This window comes from Mauremys reevesii, linkage group 11 (genome assembly GCF_016161935.1).
Source record: "Mauremys reevesii isolate NIE-2019 linkage group 11, ASM1616193v1, whole genome shotgun sequence".
Lineage (NCBI taxonomy): Eukaryota > Metazoa > Chordata > Testudines > Geoemydidae > Mauremys > Mauremys reevesii.
Window position 1 is genome coordinate 57,541,222 of NC_052633.1, and position 16,732 is coordinate 57,557,953.

General features: G+C 40.9%; 1 protein-coding gene across 1 annotated transcript in view; it reads left to right on the top strand.

Moving 5' to 3' along the window:
- The window catches only part of LOC120374201 (von Willebrand factor D and EGF domain-containing protein-like), a 240,959-nt gene that overhangs the window by 137,159 nt on the left and 87,068 nt on the right, over nucleotides 1–16,732 (top strand). The window contains exons 14-16 of the mRNA XM_039493496.1: nucleotides 473–634; nucleotides 5,766–5,870; nucleotides 14,996–15,110. Coding sequence (XP_039349430.1) covers nucleotides 473–634; nucleotides 5,766–5,870; nucleotides 14,996–15,110 — 382 coding nt within the window. The remainder of the gene's footprint in view (nucleotides 1–472; nucleotides 635–5,765; nucleotides 5,871–14,995; nucleotides 15,111–16,732) is intronic.

Here is a 16,732-nt window from a genome sequence, read left to right on the forward strand (position 1 = left end):
AGGCTTCCCTGATATAGTAACAGGATAGATTATTTTTCAGAAGGAAGCTGTTCCCATCGATACGTTAGGGGCAAACCTTGCACAACTTACCCACACAAGTGACCTGTTGAAGTCAGAAAGGGCTATACCTTGTTCCAAGCCTGAATAGCCAGGAGGAGGTAGTGGGCACTTTGGCATGGTTACAGCACAGTTCTGAAGCCTGTTGTAGGGTCTGCTGCTCTTGGGAGGCAATGGCTGCTGGATTTCCAGCAGCTCCCACCTCCCTCTACTCTTCTGCTTGAGCTGGTTTCCCTTGTGTAGCAGAACCACACTGATTCTGCTTTTTCTGGGGCTCTCTGCAGCCTTGGAGGGGGAGGTGAGATTTGCTTCTCAAGGCTAAATTCTTTACATTATTAATTAGAAATATAAATATGTGCTGACAAGTGGAATTCATTTGTATCTGGCTTCTGCCTGCATACATTTTCTTCTGTAGCATTTCAATGGCAATTGGATATCAAGAGAACAAGAACCCACAAAAGCAGATTTTCTCAGCTCTACGGCCGTTGACTGCCAGATTCCTGTTCTGAACAGCACAGAAACAGAGGCTGCGCGCTTCATGGCTGATGATGAACCATTCGCAAGATGGCAAGTGAAAGTAGGAATTTCTTATATTACTAAAAGACAATTTTAAAGGGGAATACCAGTTTTTGTGGTAATTAAAATGCAGAGTAAAATTTTATTCTCACCAGCCATTAGATACCTTTCATACCATTCAGGAAAAAAACAAAGCAAAATAGAGTCACAATGTTGTGGATATCTTTTAAAGGCAAGGTTAAGGGGCAAATTACAATCACTGTTCCTGGTTATCATCTAAGGTTGATACACTAGTCTAATCAATTGTTAATCATTAGTATTTCACTTCTGGAGACCCAGGTTCAAAATCCTAATAAGGTCACAAGTGAAAAGGAATCTTGTCTCATCCTGTTGTATTGTATATTTTACTGTACATCACAAGACCACTGTACAGACTGGTATAACTGACAGTCTTTTCTGAGGTGAGTGCAAGGGTTAGCACTGAACAAGCAAAGATGCAGCAGATGAGGACTGAAGTGCACTGGCAGAGCCATAGGAGAAAGCTTTCAGAGCACCTGCTCACACTGTGCCTGGCTCTGCTCTAATTTCAGTCCCTCACTTTAATCAGCATTAAATATTTACAGAAAATCAGTACCTCGGTGACCCTGTACCTGCTGCTTCTACTCTGGGGTAGTCTCTCCCCTCCAATAGGACAATGTATTAACTATTATATTGTATGGAAAATACACGTGCATCTCTCGCACACATTCTAGCTGTGTATTTTTCCACAAAATGCTATTTTGTCAAGGTTGAAAATCTGAGATTAAAAACAACTAAACAAACAAGCTTGAAAAATCAGGGAGACTAGGAGCAATTGTACATGTGCTTTGAAAATTATTATTATATCTTGAATGTCAACAGCAACCATTTAACAAACTAGCTGCAATCCATTATCACTGCTTTCATTGAAACAAGGTGCTTTGGTAACTCTCTGTTTGTAATATGGACATACTAATTGCATGCTAAATTCCCACTAAAATCCATGCTGCCCTTGTCAATGGGAGAAGTCCAGGGATGGGAAGGCCCTTAGTCTCTGTATCTATACTCCTGCCCTCTATTAATAATGAAATAGATAGATAGATAAACCTGTGCTTCTTAAACCAATCTTGATTGGAAATCAGGATGAGACCTATGTAGGGGGCAAGAGTACCCCACATCTGCCTATTGTAGGATTCTTACACCTTCCTCTGAAGCATCTGGTATTGTCCACATGATACTGGACTAGATGGACTTTGATCCACTATGGCATTTCCTGTATTTGTATGTACAGGTTTCCCAAGATCTAAGGAGATGCTACACCCTCTGCTTGCTATGTGGGTTGTGAGGGGAAACACTGCCCCCTGATAGAATGATTTGGAGGAACTGAACTTCCTGGCTTCTGTGTGGCAGGCTTTTCCTAGAGAGGGTATAATTTGTAGCTCTGTCTGAATAAAGGGTACTTGTCACTAGGATGATTAATTAGGTAGATAGTTTTATACCTTATGCTTACTGTGTATTATGGTTCATTTTGTTTTCTGGTTCCATACACATTGATAGTTGGTTTGTGCAGCTTCTTTCTTTTTTCCTTCCAAAGTGTGCATAGAATGTTTCTCTTCTTGCACTACAGTTCGAGAAAATCTGTCTGTCTCTGAGGACTCTTCACCTACCCAACCTTTGAGGGCAATTCTCCTAGAAACAGCTGGCTCGTGTCTACCTGATGAATACAAAATTTAACCCTTATGTACCAAATGTATCCAGCAGCATGCATATGGTTGTTTGTTGGGTGGATTGTGAAGGAAGCACCCAGACTATAGTTTTAAAAGCCTTAGTAGAGCTGTGCAGAAAATGAATATTGCGTTTCACAGAGGATTTTGAAATTTGTTTTCATTCCATTCCTATTCAGAATAAAAGTAAAAATTATTGAAATTCTCCAAGAAAATTTGAAAAAGAGTTCCATTTCAACAACGCTGATTTAATATTATAATATATAATACAAAACAAAAAAATAAACAAATGTCATTTCAAAAGGAAAAACTAGGTTGTTTCACTCCAAAAATATTGAAATGGGATGTTGTCAGAACTTTTTTTTTTTGTCCTCAAACTAAATTTCTGTGAAATTTAGCAGAGCAATTTGCTTTCAGTGGAACTGTGCTTTCCAACTTAAAACTGTTCCTTCAAGTTTTTCCAACCAGCTCTACCTCTCCATGCTCTTTCATTTTATCTCTTCTCCTATTCAAGTTTCAGGTTTTGCTTATTTTTCCCATGCCCATGCTGCTGAATGTAAATTAGACAATATCAGGTGCAACATCAGGTAGTCAGTTTAGAATAATTTGTTCAGTTATAGGTGAATTAGGCCATTTCATAAGATCAGAAATGAGGCTATCCAAAGCAGAATGCAGCAATCGCCTCCATCAGCACTAGTTCAGTTTTGGAGGCTTTCTTGGTATGGACATATCATTTGAATGGAAGACCAATGAACTCTAAAGCAGGTGTACCAAGGAATGACTACATAGATTGTGAAGCTAACATTGCTGCCAGTTTCGGTGGTGCAATAAGATTGACAGTGATGGACATAAACTGAATCTCCAGCCTGTCTACCTAAAGGGCCTGGTTGCCTGGGAAGTAATTAGCAGTGAATAAACATACTGAAGGTTATAGAAAAGGTCAGAAAGGAGAAAAATGGAACCCCTCCCCATTTATAAGATTTGCTCAAAGGGCAATATTATTTCTGGGCCACCACTTGCAGCACCTTCCTGCCAAAGGAAGCCTCTACAGATAGGAAATCCACCTTATAGTGCTTGATAAAGGTAATACCAGTTGGCCACATGGCTACCTTTGGGTGGCGCTCGATCTGCAAGGATGTCAGGTCCACCACGTCTTTTTGGCATTTGCCATTATGATGATGATGAGTGAGGCCATCCACCTAGATGTGGGTTGGGGGGAAAGTGGGAGGAGGTTGGTGGGGAACTGTCTGATTTGGAAAGCATGCTCTCGCTCTGATTTATTACTATTGCTAGAGCTATGTGAAAAGTTGAAACAATTATCTAAAAATATGAATATAAAGCACTTTTGCAAATTCCCTCCAATATCACTAAGTGACCAATTACAAAATGACAACAATGAATAATGAAACAAACAGTTCACAAAACCCCACAGACTGAAAGTTGTTATAATGTGTTAAAAATTAAAAATATTGAGCAATCTGGAAAAGTTATAGTTTGTTCAGAGCACAATTAAACAGAAAAATGAGTCCTGGTAATTGTTTCTTATAAAGAGTTTGCACTGTTCTAATCATTACCATTAGTGACGTTTATTACCAAGTGTACTAGTGCTAAGAAAACACACACCTTGAGAGTACTGGCAAAGGAATGAAATTAAAGTTAAAACTGCATTAAGAATGATATTTTCTTAATGGAGATCTTGCCTGCAAACAAATGCAGTCTTATAACAGAAAAAAAATTAAAGCTTTTTTCTGCCATTGAATTAAAAAATAAAGTCTTCCTTTTTTAAAGCTCTTTTCCAATTTGTGCCAATATATATCACTTCTACTGAATATGATGTTCAGAAGGGAATTAAATTCTTTTTAAAACTGTACCAATACATTTTCATTTCAATTTAATTTAATGTTGCTTTTTCTTCTTTTCCAGAATTTCAAATTATAAAAGCTCATGATTACAATAATTTTTCTAGTTATATTGGTTTGTGTGGAAGTGAGTGTGTTCAGAGAATAATTTATTGTCAACTGAGGACAACTGCAGGCTATACTGTGGGAATACTCACTTTATCGTGTTCCATAGGAACTTTTGTTATTCCTTCTAAACTTGTTATAATTGAGGCCCTTTGTATTATTTATTCCATTCATTTATTTTGCTTTATATTCAGTCAATGTTTTTTGCATGACTGGATTATAAATAACACTCCCCTCCTGTGAACTGAAATATCTTATTAGTTGATGAAAATACTTTTTTGCTCTGGGTCCAGTGGTTCCTAGCAAAGCACAAAATATTACTGAATAGGAGACATGGTTTTTGCATCCTGCCTCTGAATTAAGTACATGTCAACTGCCTTTCAGTTTTAGCAAACTCCTTACCCACTCCGTTTTTAAAGTTGATTAAGGTATTTTATATCTCCAGGCTATTCATAAAGAAGTGCCTCCCTGTTGTCTTGCCAGTGTACTATGTGCTTTGCTAGTTCAGTCAGTGTTTACTGGATACTTTCTGGAATGTTTTTTCTTGCTAATGTCCTATACCTCTCAAGTGTGTCTCATTTTGAGAAATCTCTCTCGCTTTAGTCCCAAAGTTAACTTTGTTCCACATGAATCTGTTTTTATTGTCAAAAAAATATTTACATCAGAAATAAGAAATCATGAAATCTGGGTTACAGAAACAGTCGTTCACTGGCATGAACCTGACAGTGTTTCAAGTTACCTGCATCACTCACATTATCTCCGATATCTGGGCTTTGGCAGCTTGAGAGGTAGGGGCTACTCACAATTTCAGAGTAAAGTCTGCAGTTCTAAATGCTTTACTACCTCTGGTGGTTGAATATGGGTTGCATTGTTACTGAGAACAAATGGCTGGCTGTTACTGAGCAGAATTACAGGGTGTCGAGAGTCTGTGCTGTGATGCTACCGATGATGCAAGAAAACCAAAGATGGACTCTGAATAGGAACAACAGTGATTATGAGTAAAGTGATGGTGAGGAAATCCTATGAATCCACTTAAACAATTTTAATACACTAAATGATTGCCTCGGGAATGTGACCCCTCCACCCCCGCACACACACACACACACACACAGCTCTTGGTATTTGCTTTTCATTATGGAGAAAGGGTGGCAAACAGTCCAAGGTAGGATGTACTGTTGAAAAAATACAAGTGTTTTGTCTACTGAAAATGTATTAAGTAACACTTCAAAGCATGGCTATTTGACAAACTAACAGCTATCACAAAACTTCCTATCTGAGCCAAAAGATCTTTTGGTTATTAATAATGGTTTCCAGTTTGCAACATCAAGCAATTTGTTAGCTTGTAGGGAAGTAAGTCACAAGCGGTTTAATTTATCTTGTTGGCAGGCATCCAGTTCAAGGGTGCAATGGTTATGTGCTTCGAAATGAGCAGACAGTGTCCATATGGAACATTATTACTTAGAATGATGATTTTTGTATCGTTTAGATTACTAATGATGGCTTCCAGTACAGCAATTCCAAAGTTCTGACCCTGTACGATGGAGCCTGCCAGGTCTGTGAATTCCATCCAACTGGACTTTGTAAGTTAAAGGTAATTTTAAAGAGTTTAAAGGTTTAATACAAATCATTCATCTTTTTCTTAACCCTCTGACTCACTTTTGTGTAATGTGCGCTTTAACGGTCTTGGAAGAGGGAAAACTGTTTTATGGGTCATCTGGATGGTAAATATTTTTGTCCTCTTTCTGAAAATGGTCACACTGCTATGTGATTTGAACAGTTTCTATGTGATATAAATAGTTGATGGATCACATTCGCTGCACTTTACAAGGGATCTTTCTAATTATGACATTTCCAAAACCCCATGGTTGTCAATATCTGTAAACTGGAAATATTTATACAAGTGAACAGAACTAGGGAGAACCAGAGGTGCTGGGATCATCCCTGATAGACAGAACTCTCTCATGCTGAAAGGATTTCTAACCAACCTCCTCTTGGGAAGAATCTCTGCTAGGAAGATTTCTGATTTCTCAGTGGGAGTTAGGTTTATTATCTGTCCTCACTTCAATCTTGTGGGGATATTGTAACTACAAGTCATAACAACTCTATATCCATTCCCTCACGCAGCAGTAGGTGTACCAGGATGTGTGCTATGCATTTTTCTCATATAGAGACACCCTTGAGATAACTTAAAACATCTTTGCTTGCATTAAATATCTGTAGGTGCAGATATGGAGTAGTATGACATTCAAAACTGTAATCAAAGTCTAGTGCTACATTTTAAATTGCCAGTACTCCACGGAAGCGGTGAGAAAACAGTCTATCCTTTTGTTCTCCTGTGTGCTCTACTAAATTACCTATTAGCATGACCCCCTTCAAAAAGCCTTCTCTCCTTTTCCAGAGGATCCCGATGAATAATTTTACTGCTTTTCAATACAATTTCAAAACATCTTTTTGGAGGCTAATTGGTGAAAATATTTCACTGTCCTAATCCATCTTTTCAGTTCTGATATACAAATATATATAGGCATCAATTTTCCCTTTGTATAAAATAAGTTTCACACAGGTACATCCTCTTCTCACTTCCTTTGCCTTGTTCTCATTAACATTAATCAGAGAATATTGTCTTCAGAGTTGCACTGAAAATTGCTCTTGAAACACCATATCACTTACCACAATAAAATGGCAATTCCTACCCTTCAATTTAAGTTAGTAACACAGAATAATTAAAGGGTCCAGTCCAGAACAAAATCACTTCAATTTTTGATTAAAAGAATTAAAGCAGAAACATTACAATCAAAACATACTGTAAATTATACCACTTCTTAAATATATGCAGTGTTGTTGTAGGTGTGTCAGTTCCAGAATATTAGAGACACAAGGTGGGTGAGGTAATATATTGTATTGGACTAACTTCTGTTGGTGAGAGAGACAAGCTTTCCAGCTACACAGAGCTCTTCTGCAGGTCTGGGAAAGGTACTCAGAGGGTCACAGCTAAATACAAAATCGAAGGAATAGTTTAGCATAAATAGTTTTTGTCTTTTCGCACTTTCCTGTGCGAGTTCATTCAAAAGCCTAATGGTTGTCTGGTTTCACCCACATACTTGTTGGTGAACTCACACAGGAGAATGATAAAAGATAAAAATACCATAACACCTGTGGCTGAACACTTTTCACAAAGCAATCACTCTATATCTGACCTATCAATGCTCATCCTCAAAGGAAACTGCACAACACTTTCAAAAGACAAGTCTGGGATCTTAAATTCATAACTTTGCTAGGCACTAAAAATCATGGTCTTAACAAAGACACTGTATTTATATCTTATTACAACAATCTGTAACCCACTAGCCCCTCTTTGTCCTCTGACTACAGGAGTGTTAATGGGCCACTTCACCTTGAATGGTCCCTTAGAATATGTGCTACTTCTGCTACACTATCTGTTTGATCTTGTATTTAGCTGTGACCCTCTGAGTACCTTTCCCAGACCTGAAGAAGAGCTTTGTGTAGCTGGAAAGCTTGTCTCTCTCAGCACCAGAAGTTGGTCCAGTAAAAGACATTACTTCACCCACCTTGACACTGTTTCTTCAAGTTTTTTCCCTCATTCTTGTGTTTTTCAAATTCTGAAGTATGTACATTTCCTCAAGATTCATGCCTCTCCCAGATTATAATAATTTCTACTGTAAAATGCTCCAAGAGACTATTTGAATTTGACTATCAGATGCATTAAACCACATTCTAATTACCCCTGCTATAATATTTCTTTATAACACCTAAATTGCTTTCAGGAAAGGCGTTTCAGTGAGTGAATATTTTATACAAGGCCATTTCACATTTTGTGTTCCTCTTCTATGGAGCCCATTCATCACCACATTATCACATCAGAAACGTACCCTCATTTTTCACCAGAACCAAGTCTGAAAACAACAATGTAATGAAGTCTTCTTATCCTCCAAATTATAATGGCCAAGAACCATGTCTTTCTTTTTTAGGGTACTGCATGAAAGTCCTTTCAGTTCTTTTATTTTAATACAGTATTCACTAGTTACTATAATGTAATGTATTGTGTAGTATATTTTGTAAGGATTCTGAGAAACTAAAAAAAGATCCTTAGAAAAGACAGGATTCAGTATGTGACTCAATCGGAGAGTAATCTCATTGTCTTCTATGTGACTATCCATGTGTGTCAGGTGGGATATGGTCTTAGGTCCGAATTTGGAACCTTATGCTGGTAACACACTCAGTGAAGAAAATGGGATTAACCTGAATAAGGACTACAGGATGGGCTCTAATAATTGAGTGAGGTCAAAAAGTGAAATTATTGATTAAACTCTAAAGAGACAAAGTCTAGCTTGAAATGTATGCTGCAGGAATAACTCCACAATAAAGTTGGTGGTTTGGATTCAGTGAATATAAAACTCAGAGATTTAGGGTTAGATTCAAAAAGGGGTTTTAGGCATTCCAATGCTAAGCAGTACAATGGCTAACTTTTAGGCACTTTGCTGCCTCGTGAATTCTCAGTCCCGAGTTAGGGTTCCAGGCTCCCTATACAATGCATGGGGAGAGTTAGAAGCCAACACCTAGAGTGGCAAGCCATAAAAGGCTAGCCAGAAGGCCGTGATGAGGAGAGGGGTGTGGCCAATACCCTTCCCCTCAAAGGGAGTTAGGTGCCTAACTCTAGGTGGGATGGAAGTACCTCCCACAACTCAGGATCCAACCATCTCCTGGAGTTAGGAGTGTAAGCCAGGTCAATCTTTTCTCACAAAAAAAGGAGGAGGAGGAATTCAAGGATCAGAAATCAGGGCCTGCAGCAAAGCCAGTTTCAGGGCTATCTAACGAGCACAGCTGGCCTGTAGTAGGCTGCCTGATTGGCTACACTGTCTGATTGATTCAAAGAGTCAGTAAAGCAGCTCTTAAGCCCTGCAGCAGCAGCAGCAGCATTTCAGTAGCCCCTCAAAGCATTCGTCCATGGCTGTTATAGCTCCTGAGCCTGCTGGTTCCCTGCCTTGGATCCAGCCCTGCCCTGGCCTTGCCTTGCTCCAGGTAACCTGGCTATGCCACTCAGCTCTGATTCCTGACTCTGATCCTTGACTCTGGTATTTGGCCTCTGACTCAGATTCTGACCCTCAGCTCAAATTCCTGGCTACCGACTCCTGCTCCAACCACTGGGCCTGATTCATGCTCCAACTACTAGGCATGTCTATGTCTCTGACAGTTTGAGCAGTCCAGAAACCACCAACAATAAGGAAACTAGAGCGGATATGGTGAGTATGGATCCTACAATGGCCAATATCTCTTTGATGGAGATAGTATGAACCCTACACACCTTGCAGACCCAGGTTGCCACCCTGCAGGCATAGAATGAGGTAATGCAAGCTCAAGCCATTCCGCCTTCAGGTCTGATCCTTGCTCCCCATAAGGCCAAGCTCCCTCTGCCTGAGAAGTTCTGTGGTGATCAGGACAAATTTTGTGGGTTCCTAAATCAGTGTTGGCTCCTATTTCTGCTATGCCTGCAGTCAGACCGCTCTGATCAAGCCCAAGTAGGATTATCATCCTACTTACCAGAGAGGCCCTGGCTTTGGGCATCTCCACTCCTGGAAAAATCAAGACTGGTTCAAGCACTTTGTTCAAGCTATGATGATGATCTTTGATGACCCAAGTCGCAAGCATATGGTCGAAGCCACAATTCAGGTGTTGCGGTAGGGAAACCAAATAGTTGCTAAATATGCAGCAGAGTTCCGATACTTGATACTAGACACCAAATGGAATGAAGTCACACAGAGTTTCATTTCCAACTTAGCCTAAACAATTATATTAAAGATGAACTGACATGGGTGGAATTCCCATCTGGCCTGGATGGCTAGTCAGTCTGTGCATCAAGATTGACAACTACCTGACTAAATAAAACCAAGGAAAAGGATGGTCCTCCCAGCTCTCACCAGTCCCACCAGCTCCAGCCCTCCCCTTCCCAGTAGTCCACAGCAACATTTGTCTTTCAGTACCCTGGTGATGGCCAATTAGAGTCCAATGCAACTCCAACTCCCTCTCTGGCTCTAGCACCCAGAGATGCCTGACCCTAGCTTAGAGGCACTGGTGGACTCGGGTGCCTCAGACAATTTAATGGATCTGGAGTTTGTCCAAGCACATAAGATTCCCACCAAATGCAAGGACTCCGAATTAGTGGAGTCCATACACACATTACTCCTTTCATCAATACCCATCACCCCCCACATGGCTCCCTTAGAGGGAACTACCCTTTGAAGACACTAAGAAATTCTCCAGTTTGGACTAACTTGTGCACTGCATCCATCTGTTGTCCTTGGACTCCCCACTAGCTCAGTGCCAATGACCTATCCATCCTCTGTTGGTCAGGCACAGTATGCTCTGACTCCCCATTTTTCCAACAATCCTGTTTTTATTGTGCCAACCTGGAACCAGCAACTCTTTTGCAGCTTACTTGATCCTCCACAGAATTCAGAGATGTGAAGAGAAAATCCAAAGGTGACCCCGGTACCCTCCACCAGCTCCCCCAATGGCTCCGGGGTTTCCTGTTATATATCAACACCCTGTCAGTATGTTTCACAACAAGAAAACTGACACTCAACCGCCGCATTGCAGCTATAACTGCCCCAGCAATCTCCATCTGGAAGCTGAGTTTCTCTTTGGGTGTATTTACTCCCTCTCCAAAACTGAAGCACAGCCCTCATGCTCCCGCTCCCAGCTATTTTGAGGAAGAACCTGCAAAAAACATTCACCCCTCCACCTCCCCAGTGATGGCCGTAATCTTCTTTGTGGTGAAGAAAGCTCTCTCCAGCCTGGTGTGGACTACTGATCGCTGAACAAGATTACAATCTAAAAACTACCCTCTACCATTCATTAATGAGCTGTTGAAAGACTTTGCTCCATCAGGACTTCACAAAGTTGCATCTCTGCAGAGCTTATAACCTGGTGAAGATCTGGGAATGAAACGAATGGAAGACCACCTCCTATACCAGGTGTGATCACTTTGAGTAATTGATCATGCAGTTTGGGTTGTGCAACTTCCTGGCAACCTTCCAGCATTTCATGAATACCATCTTTAGGGACATGTTGGATCAATTTGTTATTATTTACATGGATGACATCCTAATTTTCTCTTAAAGTCAGGCCACCCACGATCATCATATGTGAACTTTCTTGGAGACACACTGCCGAAACCACCACAAGTTTGATAAAGCCATAGTGGAATTCTTGGGCTATATCATCTCGCCTGAGGGACTTACCATGGACCTGCACAAGGTGGCAATAATATCCGACTGAATCATACCCCAGGATGTACATGGGGTGCAATAATTCTTCAGGTTTGCCAATTTCTGTAGGCAATTTGTAAAAGGATTCACTAGCATGGTTACACCCATAACGGCGTGCATACAAAGGGGGGGCTGGGTTGCCTGGTCCATAGAGGATTAGTCAGCCTTTGATTAATTGAAGAGGGCATTCACCTCAGCATCCATTCTGATTCACCCACCAAGACTTTTACAACTGAGTCTAATGTCTCGAATTTTGCCATAGGTGCCGTATTGTTTCAACACGCAGGCCCACAACCAACTCCATCTTTGTGCCTTTTATTCTCAGAAGCTAACCCTATTGGAAAAAATTATATTCGGGACAAGGAGCTACTAGCTATAAATGTAGCTTTCGAGGAGCAGTGCCACCTCCAAGAAGGATACGGATTCCCAGTCCAAGTTCTGATGGACTACTAGAATCTGGACTACCTCTGGACTGCTAGACACCTTAACCAATACCAGATTTGCTGGTCCCTCTTCTTCACTCGCTTTGACTTTGTGGTAAACTATCATCCAGGGATGAGAAATGGAAAAGCAGATGCCCTATCCCACAAAGACAAATATCTTAAACTGGTGAAGAGCCCTCTACCACCATGCTCAAGGTGTCCAACTTTGTCAATCAGATGATCAACAGCAGTCTGACATCCTCCATCCACTCCCTGATGACTCCTTCATAACCCAGATCCACCAGACACTGAACACTGCAGGTACCAACCCAACTTCAAGTTGCTATTTTAGAATGGCCTCCTCAGTCACAAGGGTTGCACTTACATTCCAGAGGGAATAACTAGGCTTCAGATATTGAAACGATGCCTCCATTTGCCACTTATGGACCTTTTTGGTCAATTCAAGACCTGGCATCTGGTCTCAAGAAGCTTCTGGTGGCCACTACTATATCAACAGACTTCATTAACTGCCATCCTCCCAGGACATTCAGTAATTCTGGTTGCCATCGACATTCTAACAAAGATGGCCTACTTCATCCTATGCTGTACTGTTTCTACCACACAGGAGACAGCTTGGTTTCTCCTGGAAAATGTCGTCTGCTACCAAAGTTTACCAACAGGCATTATATCAGACTTGGGACCCCAGTTCATCTCCTGATTATGGCAGGAATTTCTCAGACTCCTTGGCATTGAATTCCTCACATCGTCTGCCTATCACCCGCAGACTAACAAAGAGAGAGTCAATCAAATCTTGGCACAGTGTCTTCACTGTTTTCTGAGTTATCACAAGAACAACTGGCTTCCCCGGCTGTGCTGTGATGAATTCGCATATAACAATACATTCCGTGCCTTAACCCAACATAGCCCATTCTTTTCAAACTATGGCTTTCACCCCTAGTTCTGCACAGACATACCCATAAGTTACTCAGTACCAACCACTGCAGATTTAGCCTCCCATCCACACAAGTGCACCAGCAGATCAGGGGAACACCTGTAGTCTGCCAAAGAAGCCTGTAAATACCATGAGGACCAAGACCATCAGACTCCCCCAATCTGGGCATAGGAGACAAGGTGTGGCGCTCTGCCCAGAATCTTAAATCGAGCCATACATCTGCCAAACTATCAAAACCTGGACTCTTTCAGGATTACATAATGAGTAAACCCAGTGGCTTTAAAGTTACAGCCAGCCAGATCCTTGTAAATATACCCTATCTTTCATATCTCACTTTCAAAGCCCTTCACCGAGAACCTGCACCCAAACTGCGCCAACCCACCACTGCCACCCATAACAGTTCATAGACAAGAGTACTTGAGCCACCAAAACACCTCAACTCTCAATGAGTTAGTAGAAGACTCCAGTACCTGGTGGACTGGGAATGCTACAGTCCGGACATGAGGTCTCGAGAACCAGTAGAGAACATCCATGTCCTGGGCCTACTGTTGGAACCCCATCAGTAATACCCTGAAAAACTGAGCCCTGAGAAGGCGGGTCTTGATGGGGAGGTACTGTCAGGATTCAGTGCCTGCAGCAGAGCCAGTCTCTGGGCAACCTAATGAGGGCAGCTGGCCTATAGTAGGCTGCTTGATTGGCTACTCCACTTGATTGGTGGGAAGAGTCAGCTGACCAGTTCTTAAACCCAGCAGCAGCAGCCTGGTGGTTGCTCAAAGCATTCGTCAAAGGTGTGATAGCGCCTCTTCGTTCCTTGCCCTCCTTCTGCCATGAACGCAACCTTGCCTTATGCCTGGTAACGTAACTCTGATTCCTGACTTCGGGTCTGATCCTCAGCTCTGGCATCTGATTTCTGGCTCCAGTTCTGACCCTCAGCTCTGATCCTGACTTCAGCTCTGACCCTTGGCTCTGGTATCTGGCCTTTGACTCTGGTTCTGATGCTGAGCTTCTATTCCTGGCTACCAACTCCTGCTCCAACCACTGGGCACGACTGCCCAGGTCCCAGTCTCTGACACTGGGTCTCCCAGGTGAGTTCCTTCACCACTGGGATATTGTCGGGTGGGGCTTCCTCAACTTTTATTATTAAAGCTGCTACACATTGCATGAAATAATCAATGCTCACTGGGCCAAAGAAAGAGTGAGACTGATTCTATAGCCCAATGATTAGAGCACTTACCTGGGATGTGGGACAGTCAGGTTCCAATCCCTACTTCAATGACTAATTATTTATACTAAGTAGAACAGCTTCATCGGGAGACATTGAAGGAGATACACCCCAAAAGGTTTTGTTAGAAATGTATCCAATAACCAGAGTAGACAGTCACTATGGAATTCAGCATATGCCCTATAGAGAGATAAAGTCCACATCCAATTGACTAAAATTAATAATATTCACTGGGACTTTGGTGTATTTGAAAATGTTACTGTTGGTTAAAATAATGTCATGGAAACCTAAAAAATAAAATGTTTCCTTACTACATTTTTATTTCATTCTGTACTGGGTTGTTATTGCCATTGAATTTTATTATTATTATTTCAAAAAGAATGGACAGAAGCACTTAATTTTTTTTTAAAAAGGAGTAAAATTCCAGAATGTCAAAGTTTTTAGCAAGTGTTCTTATGGAGCTTATTTTTGAGTGTCACCAGATAATCATCATATTAGCATGCCACAGCTGGTGGTAATAATCACATACATTACATACACATTTCTAGAAAAAAAGCTGAGTTCTATCAAATTTGACCATGACTGTGACATTACAAGTTGCCTAAGATAAGACAGACACAGACACTAGGATCATGCACTGAAACTGGAAAACTCTATGATGCTTCAGGAGTGTAAAGATGCACTTGTATTCTCCCTGGAGGACAGAGTGCTAGCATTTAAATTGTTGTTTTTCTCTATTCCGAGAGAAACAGTAGCTCATGCTTATCTCAAGCAATTACTAACTGCTAATTTCTGTCATTTTTCTGGTCTTTTTCTTTTTAATTTATTTGGCAGGAAGAGACTTGTAACATAGATGGACTATGCTACAGTGAAGGAGATTCAAGCCCTACCAGTCCATGTCTTCTCTGTGAACCTGACATTTCTAAATTCACGTGGTCTATTAATGAAAGTAAGACAGATTTTTCTAAGATTTACAGGCATTTTGGTAAGAATGCAGTATTACATTCATTACGTTTTAAACTGGGGCCTGATTCTGCAATCTGTGTTCATTGCCTCAGTGGGTGTTTTGGGTGCACAAAGAATACAGGATTGTGATTGTGTCTGTGTGTGTGTGCTACACATATATGCAAGCTTCTGGTTCTAGGTTGAAACCTAGCAAAACATCACAGAACTAAAAAAAACCAAAAAACGCCCAAAATAGGATTTTAGGAACTATCCACACAGCACACACTTGAGATTTATCATTTCTGCAATACTGAAAACTGTTATCCAAGGGGGCTGCTGGTCCCAAAGACATCCATGCTCCTCTCAAGAGTACAGGCTTTAAAGATAAACCACTCAAGGAAAACAATGTATTTGAAACACCAATGGAAGCAGATTATTTTGAGGTTTTAAAATGGGCTATGAGCTACATTCTTGTAGGTGTCGCACAAAGGTGTCTAGGAGAAATCCAACAATCTGCAGGTAGAGCAAAGGGGAGAAATCATTCACCCTTATTCCTTTCCACAAAACCTACAGGTGCCCCTCTGAGGCCTTCATGACAGAAGTCATGGTGAAGCCTTCTGAGACAACTCATAAGATTAAGGCCTGGGGTCTACATTTGTGTGTATGTACCAAAAAATGTAATATGGCCATTACCCCTTTGTAACCCTTTGTGCAGATTATTCGTGCTCCTAACAGCAATGATTGTCATGGGTGTATGTTCATGTTCACACATGTGCGTGCATAGCATTATTATTGAACTGTTGTTGCAATAGATACATGCACTGTTGTGGAGAGCAGTTACATGTATGCCTAGCATTTGGTTCTGTGTTGGTCTTCTGTAAACTTGGTCGTTTTGTAATGCAAAGGGCCCATGAGGATAATGACTATTAAGGTCCACCTGAACAAGAATATTGGTGGGGGAGAGACAGAAACAAAGAAATCATACTATATGTTATCATGTAGAGTATGGATAAGGGATACCTGTAAATGCGATGGGATCATCTATAGAATAGCATAAGATTTGGATTTGAATTTGGATTTCTGATGCCCCAAAGTATTGGAATTGGGATTTTGGTTTAAGCTTTAGTAAAGATAGGAGTGCTTGTGAAATCTGGACACAGATCTTGGTTCTACCACCCCAAGTTTCAATAGTGCCGAGGTCCAAGATTGGGACTCAGTCCTATGTCCAAAATTGCTGAGACACTTTGAGAAAGTAAATAGAGTGATATTTTATATTCATATATTTCTCATTGGATGGAATGAAACCCTCCATGTAAATCAAAAACACTCCTCTTTAGAGTCTGTTTCAGAAACACCTCATTTTGTGTGCTGTTTTTGTTACTTCCTTTTGTAACCCTCCATCCAATTAACACCTTTGTTTTTATCCACAACTGCATACCCATAGAGCATGCCATTGATTGCTTCTGGCATAACCTTTATGGGCTTAGGTTTTTTGAGTGTTTGTGACATAAAAGATAAATGAATAATTGATAGAAGCTTTCAACAGTTATGCCATGACAGTCTGCTGGACAAGCAACTTAGGTTTGATAGGATTCTCCACTTGTCTTTGCTGTGCTATTTAAATAA